We start from the raw sequence: 8,009 nt of genomic DNA on the forward strand, positions 1-8,009 counted from the left end.
AAAAATGTGGGGTTTTTTTCTTTTTTAAGTTCACCTTTAAGGCATGCTAATGTAAATCTGTAAAGGGGGCGGGGCTAATGTTGGGTGATCATATAGATGATGGTTGTGCACACAGTAGCAGTAGTACCTACACATTTACTCACACTGAGCAACCTGCACTTCTTACAGCTCAGAATTAACACGAGAGCGAGTGTGTGTGTGTGTGTGTGCGTGTGCGCGCATGTGTTCACCCCCTGCAGTTCCTCCAAATGGAGGCTGGAGTGTGTCTCTGTGGGAAGTGCTGCTGAACACAGAACTGTTCTCACCCCTTATGTCCTGTTCATTATTCTCTCTCTCTCTCCCCTTCTGTCTGTCTCTCCTGATCTCTCTCTCTCTTTGTCTCTGTCTCTCATTCTTCTTCTCCGTCTGTCTCACCTGTTCTTGGTTTCTCCCCCCCGCTTCTCTCTCTCTCTGTGTAGATCGTCAGGTGTTCCTGGCTACCTGGAAGGACATTCCCAGTGAAAATGAGGCTCAGTTTCAGATAAAAGACTGCCACCTCAGTGCAGGTGAGTTGATGGGAGGGTGTACACCTTTCACAGGTACGGGTATGTGACGGGAAAACACACACACAGGGACTTGAACAGGGTACGAAACATTTTCCACGAACCAGGAACTCGGGGGAACTGTTTTCAGGAACACATGGACGTGGAACCTTTTTAATTCCGGGTACTGTTTATACAGAACAGGAACTGTGGGGGGCGGAGCTTGCTGTACTGATTATTGCTGATTGGTCAAATGCAAGCTTTAACAGTGACCAAACCTTTTATCCTCTCTTTTTTCAGTAGAGCCAACACTGACTGAACCACCACACACACACACACACACACGCGCACACACACACACACACACACACACACACACACACACACACACACACACACACACACACACGGCTAATTAATTCCACCCTCAGGTTTTTTGCTCTTTATGCCACTCCAACACTTCTGTTCTCTCTCTCTCTCTCTCTCTCTCTCTCTCTCTCATCCCGATCAGACATGAAGGAGAGAAGAGAATTAAACAGACCCTCTGTAAACTGTAAAGATGGTGACCTTCTGTATTAGAGGATTAATTAGAGGAACTGGTCTGTGGTACTTGTTCCTCACTGCAGTTTAATGTAAACGAGTGAAACGCGCTGAACGATCAGAGCGTAATTATGAGGTTTCTTTCAGTCTGACAGGAAGTGAATGGCTGCAGTACAGGAAGTAAGTGGTGTGTTAACGTTAATCAGTAGGATTTAAGGTGTGTGTTTTGTTCTCTCTGCCCTCAGACACAGTCAGTAACAAGCTGCAGGGCAGTAACGTGTTCACTGTGGCCCGACGCACAGCCGACGCCCAGGAGCTCCTCTACCTGTCCATCAAACTGACCAACGGCATCTGGGTCCTCACTGAGCTGCGTATACCGAGCGCTAATCCCAACCACACGGTACGGGGAGTGGGGGGGGGGGGTGTGAGAGAGAGAATGCGAGTGACACAGAATGGGACCGAAAGGGAGGGAGAGAGAGACCGGCACAGAAAGGAGGAGAGTGAGACAGAGAGCGTGAGAGGAACACAAAGGGGGACAGAGTGAGACAGAACAAGAGGGAGAGAGGCACAGAATGAAGACAGAAAGACAAAGAGGCTGAGATATGGGGGAGAGGGGAGGGGGGAGAAAGACTGACAGAAACACGGGTAGGTGTAGGGAGACAGGTTTAGGAAGACAGACAGACAGGTAGAAAGACAGAGACCGATATACAGTCGCATATATACACACGCACTGTCTATCTTTGTCATTCTTTCTGTCTCATCACTCTCTGTCTGTTGTTTCTCTCTCTCCATCACTTTGTCTGTCCGTCATTCAGTCTCTTTCACTGCATCATCATTCTCTTGGTCTTTTTTTCTGCCTGTCGTTCTTTCTGTCCATCTCTCAGAGAGAGAGATAGAAAATAGAATGACAAACTCTCTATTGTCTTTATTTCTATCTCTCACTTTATCACTCTCCATCAGTCGCTCTGCTGCTCTGTTTCTTCTAGCTGTCATTCTCTCTCTCTCTCTCTCTCTCGATCGCTCGCTCGTTCGCTCGCTTTATTCTCAGTCTGTTCTTCCAATCTCACATCATCCTAAAGTTCTGTCTTTCTTCCTGTCTCGTGCTCATTCTGTCTCTCTTGCTCAGTCTCTTTCATTTGATCTGTCTATCACCGTTTCCGTCTTGCTTTGTCATTCCTTCTCACTGTTCTGTCTCGCTCTCTCTTTTTCTTTCTCATTGTATTCTATCTCACTCATCTTTTTGTCACCCCCCCATGCAGTATTAAAGCATTGCAGATATACAGTTCCAGGTTTCTTTCATGATAAAGAATGGATTAATAACGTGTGTGTGTGTGTGTGTGTGTGTGTGTGTGTGTGTGTGTGTGTCTGTATCGTGGTTGTTTCCTACATGTTAACGTGTGTCTTTACCTGTTTCATATACGCGTGTGTCCTCGTCTGTGTGGGGAAACTGCAACTCAGGACCTGGAGGTTGGAGTTACTTTCTGAAATCTCTCTCTCTCCTTCTCTCTCTCTCCCTCTCTCTCTCCCTCTCTCTCTCTCTCCTTCTCTCTCTCTCCCTCTCTCTCTCTGTCTCTCTCTCTCTCTCTATTATTCTCTCTCTCTCTCTCTCTCCCTCCCTCTCTCTCTCTCTCCCCCCCCCTCTCTCTCTCTCTCTCTCTCTCTCTCTCTCTCTCTCCACAACTTGATTAGTTCATTGAGAGGGACCCCATGTTTATCATGCACGTGTCTGTCTGCACTCTCCTCTACCCGTTTTATACCCGAGCCTGCTGTTACAGAGAAACGAACTAACCCAGATGATAACCCAGATGATGAAGTAGAAGATCGATCGGCCAAGTGAAAAGATTTTTTAAAAGATTGGAAGAAAACTTGCTAATGAATAGACAAACAAACAGAGGTGCTAGCTTTGCAGTGACGTGCTGCCTGAGCCTGTTAGCTAAACACAAGCTTAGCGATTAGCTGCAGTCGCTGCCGTTAAACACGCGGGTAAATAAAACACCGCCGCGCCACATTAACGTTACGCAACAGGGACTTTACGCGACGATGGCTGTAAAGACCACCAAAGGTTCTACCACACGGTTACAGGTCATGCTTTAGTGACTTTAGTTTCTGTGGTTACGGCGTGAACTGGAATTTAGCTTCTTTCGCCGTAGCCGTGGAAACTGAAGTCACTAAGCAACGACTGTAACACTACGCCGCAGCTTTCGGTGATGGGGTTAAACTCGGTGCTTATAAAACTTTAGGAGATACCGAAGTCGACTTACGGGGGTGAAGTTACAGGGACCTGGACGTTGTTACGAGCGAAGTTCAGCATCATAGCTGCAGAAAAACGGATTAGATTTTACGTGTCTGATCAGAACGCTCGGACGTTTACAGTGTAAATATATCCGTGTTTAAAAAAAAAAAAAAAAAAAAAAGCCCCAGTGGAATGAAGTCACCTCAATCTCACGACTTTTAGCAGATTTAACACTTTAACGGCGGTTATACGATTCCAGCCTTTTCTTTTTGTGCGTCTCCTCCCCTTTATTTATGTTTGTTTATTTTATGATTATTCATCACGCTGTACAAGACGATCTTTGGTGATGATGCGATTGTTTCAGCCACGGTGAACTCGGGCTCGTTTGAGAAAATCCTTCGGTGTTTAACGACGATGAAAACCTTAACGAACTATTTTACAGAATTATTTAAAGGAGAAGGTGATCTTAATTATTACATAAAGCAGGGAGAGAGACAGAGAGAGAGAGACAGAGAGAGAGAGACAGACAGAGAGAGACAGACAGAGAGAGACAGACAGAGAGAGACAGACAGAGAGAGAGAGACAGAGAGATGGTAAGACAGCTTGTACCATGTTGACGCTTTTATCTACACAAAAACACTGCTCTGATGCTTCGAGTGCATGCAGCACTAATACTCTCTCTCTCTCTCACACACACACACACACACACACACACACACACGCCCCTGTTTACAGGAATGTTCCCTCTTTGCCCTGCAGCATGTTCTCTCTCTCTCTGTGTGTGTGTGTGTGTGTGTGTGTGTGTGTGTGCGCGCGCACTGATAAGACTCGATCCTGCTGTCTCTGATCACATGACACTCCCTTTGAAGTGCTGTTTCCCTAATTTCTGACACTTCCACGTCCCCATGGCAACCTGGAAGCCCCGAGCTGATGGAGCAGGAGAAAGTGTCCTTCAGTGTCACGTCTCGGAGCGCTCGTCACATCAAAGCCCAATAAAACAAATAAATAAATATAGTCGATATGTACTTTGTATAATATAATATGTAAAGATCAAAGTCATGCCTTGTAGTTCTGCGGAGATTTACCGATTAGGAATTATTATTATTATTTATTAGGGAACCAGGCCGGTTTCGGTTCCGTCCTGAGCTCGGCTTTCTGTCTGTGCACGTTCTCTCCGCGTCTGCCTGGGTTTCCTCCGGGTTTCCTCCGGGTTTCCTCCTATCTCCCGAGGAAAAAAAACCAAAAAAAACCGTTCCCGCCGTTCCTTTAAATGATCAGAGCGACGCAAGTTAAAAATAAATAAATAAATATTTACACAAATAGAGAAGGGGATAAAAAACACTTACTGTTATAGAAATACAAAAATTAAAAAAAATAAATAAATAAAATTCAACACTACCTGACCAATCAGAATGCAGAATTGCTCAGAAAGCAGTGATTAATTTTCCGTAACGTTATCGTTTCTATAGCAGCAGCTCATTCAAAGGGACTCGCACTGGACGGACTGAACAGGAAGTAACTCGCTCCACAGACGTTAATGCGACTCTAAAGGGATAAAAACGGTGCCGTGTGACAGTCGGAACTGAAGAGCTCTGTGGTGGAGAGAGAGCCGAGACTCGGCGTGATTGTGCTGTAGATTCACCGTAAAACGCCACCTGTCTGCTATCTGACTGAATCTCTAGCCGTCACTCTTTCCCTCCGGGTGTATTACGCTTTATTACAGAGGAGGAGGAGGAGGAGGAGGTTGTGGTACGGGAGAGGAGGAGGAGGAGGTTGTGGTACGGGAGAGGAGGAGGAGGAGGTTGTGGTATGGGAGAGGAGGAGGAGGAGGAGGAGGTACGGGAGAGGAGGAGGAGGAGGTTGTGGTACGGGAGAGGAGGAGGAGGAGGAGGAGGTTGTGGTACGGGAGAGGAGGAGGAGGAGGTTGTGGTACGGGAGAGGAGGAGGAGGAGGTTGTGGTACGGGAGAGGAGGAGGAGGAGGAGGAGGTTGTGGTACGGGAGAGGAGGAGGAGGAGGTTGTGGTACGGGAGAGGAGGAGGAGGAGGTTGTGGTACGGGAGAGGAGGAGGAGGAGGAGGAGGTTGTGGTACGGGAGAGGAGGAGGAGGAGGTTGTGGTACGGGAGAGGAGGAGGAGGAGGTTGTGGTACGGGAGAGGAGGAGGCTGATGGAGGAGAGAAGAGCGAGTGTAAGGAGATAATAGTGGAGTGTTAGAGGGGTAATGTTTTTCCTTTATTAAAAGCCGAGGAGCAGGTGTTAGTGAGGCGTGAAGCCGGATGGAGAGAAGTGTGTGTGAGGGGGAGTTGATGAGAAACAAGCGGCTGTGTGTGTGTGTGTGTGTGTGTGTGTGTGTGTGTGTGTGTGTGTGTGTGTGTGTGTGTGTGTGTGTGTGTGTGTGTGTGTGTGTGTGTGTGTGTGTGTGTGTGTGTGTGTGTGTGTGTGTGTGTGTGTGTGTGTGTGTGTGAGAGAAGTATTGGTGTAATAGCAGCAGGACAATGCTGTGAGATGATAACGAAACACACACCAACAGTTTTAGAGGCGGTTAGTAAATATTCCAACTGATCCACACTTCACGTCCCTGTAGAGATGAGAAACTACACACACACACACACACACACACACACACACTGCAGTAAGAGCCCTGCTCAATCACTACGCTCATCAGATCTCTGCAAAGTGTAAGTAGGCAGTTTAAGTGCAGGTGAAGGATAAAGTACGTATCCTCCAAACCCAATTTAATTCTCAATAAACATCTACGTGTGTGTGTGTGTGTGTGTGTGTGTGTGTGTGTGTGTGTGTGTGTGTGTGTTCTGATTATCATCACTGATTTACACTTTCCCCCCTGCATGTAACATTGTCTGTGTACATTTATTTGTTTTGTCTCATGTCGACACATGAAATCTGATTTTTCTGATCAGACCGAGTCATGCGTGATCAGAAATCTGATTAACTCTCAGATATGGCTTGGCTTTTTTCCATGATTAAATCAGACATGTTAAAGAAATATCAATCAGGTTTAAGCTGCATGTCTGAGCAGAGTCACGCTCATGTCTGATCACACGTCTGATCTCACGTCCTGTTTCTATAACACTGTCTTTTCAGAGTGTTCACTTCGAATTAGATCTGGTTTAGTGTTAACTCTCTCTCTTGTCCTCCTTCTGTCTGTTTTTTTCTGCCTCTCCTTCAATCTCTCTCTCTCTCCCTCTGTTTCCCTGCCTCTTTCTTTCTCACACTGTTGCTCTGTCTCTCTCTCTCCCTCCATGTCTCTCTCTCTGTCTGTCTCTCTCCCTCCATGTCTCTCTCTCTGTCTGTCTCTCTCCCTCCATGTCTCTCTCTCTGTCTGTCTCTCTCCCTCCATGTCTCTCTCTCTGTCTCTCTCCCTCCATGTCTCTCTCTGTCTCTCTCTCTCCCTCCATGTCTCTCTCTCTGTCTGTCTCTCTCCCTCCATGTCTCTCTCTGTCTCTCTCTCCCTCCATGTCTCTCTCTGTCTGTCTCTCTCCCTCCATGTCTCTCTCTCTGTCTGTCTCTCTCCCTCCATGTCTCTCTCTCTGTCTCTCTCCCTCCATGTCTCTCTCTGTCTCTCTCTCTCCCTCCATGTCTCTCTCTGTCTGTCTCTCTCCCTCCATGTCTCTCTCTGTCTGTCTCTCTCCCTCCATGTCTCTCTCTGTCTCTCTCTCTCCCTCCATGTCTCTCTCTGTCTGTCTCTCTCCCTCCATGTCTCTCTCTCTGTCTGTCTCTCTCCCTCCATGTCTCTCTCTGTCTCTCTCTCTCCCTCCATGTCTCTCTCTGTCTGTCTCTCTCCCTCCATGTCTCTCTCTCTGTCTGTCTCTCTCCCTCCATGTCTCTCTCTGTCTCTCTCTCCTTCTCGTTGAGAATTACAGGAGTTTTAATGAGCTTTGTAAATTCTTGCTGGTTACTTTTTTGAATAAATTGTTAAAACAAAGGTGGATTTTAAAAATTAAGCAAAACTCTCTCTCCCTCTCCCCCCCAGCTGACGGTGAGGTGCCGTGCCCCGGAGGTCTCTCCGTACATCAGTCAGAGCTTTGAGCTGATCCTCCGTAACTGAAGTTCCTCGGCGGCGGCGGCGCCTGGACCGGAACCTCCCCAACACCTCCTCTCACCTCCGTCTCTCAGCCTCACACCCGTCAGGCTGAACTGCTTTTAATCCGTCCTCCTCTCCTCCTCCTCCTCTCTCCTCCCCCTCTCCCTCTCTCCTCCTCTCCTCCTCCTCTCCCTCTCTCCTCCTCTCCTCCCCCTCTCCCTCTCTCCTCCTCTCCTCCTCCTCTCCCTCTCTCCTCCTCTCCTCCTCCTCTCCCTCTCTCCTCCTCTCCTCCTCCTCTCCCTCTCTCCTCCTCTCCTCCTCCTCCTCTCCCTCTCTCCTCCTCTCTCCTCCTCTCCTCCTCCTCTTCTCTGCGCTCATTCCAGCACATCTACAGTCTGTTTTTTTAATGAACACGGCGTTTGTCAGAGAGACGGCTCGGCGTTTAAACGGACCGTTCTGGTGGTGGGGACTTTGTTCATGTGTGTACTACTTCATTATAGATTTGTATTTTGGTGTGTGTGTGTGTGTGTGGGTGTGTGTGTGTCCTGCATCTCTTGTGTATTATTCCCGTAGCACGTCGCCCTCGTTAAACCTCCTTCACTCCCTCGGTGTTTTCACCCTGGACGTTATAAAAGGGCTTTGTTCCTCATATTAAAAACACAAGAATACTAAATC

The 8,009-nt window shown here is 47.7% G+C and overlaps 1 protein-coding gene across 2 annotated transcripts in view; it reads left to right on the forward strand.

Moving 5' to 3' along the window:
• ap1b1 (adaptor related protein complex 1 subunit beta 1) overlaps window positions 1-8,009 on the forward strand; it is a 28,332-nt gene extending 20,323 nt beyond the window's left edge. For both annotated transcript variants that reach the window (XM_053610748.1, XM_053610747.1), the window contains exons 20-22: window positions 459-545; window positions 1,307-1,461; window positions 7,284-8,009. In XM_053610748.1, the coding sequence (XP_053466723.1) occupies window positions 459-545; window positions 1,307-1,461; window positions 7,284-7,358 (317 nt within the window). In that variant the 3' untranslated portion in view covers window positions 7,359-8,009. The remainder of the gene's footprint in view (window positions 1-458; window positions 546-1,306; window positions 1,462-7,283) is intronic.

Source organism: Ictalurus furcatus, chromosome 22 (genome assembly GCF_023375685.1).
Source record: "Ictalurus furcatus strain D&B chromosome 22, Billie_1.0, whole genome shotgun sequence".
NCBI lineage: Eukaryota > Metazoa > Chordata > Actinopteri > Siluriformes > Ictaluridae > Ictalurus > Ictalurus furcatus.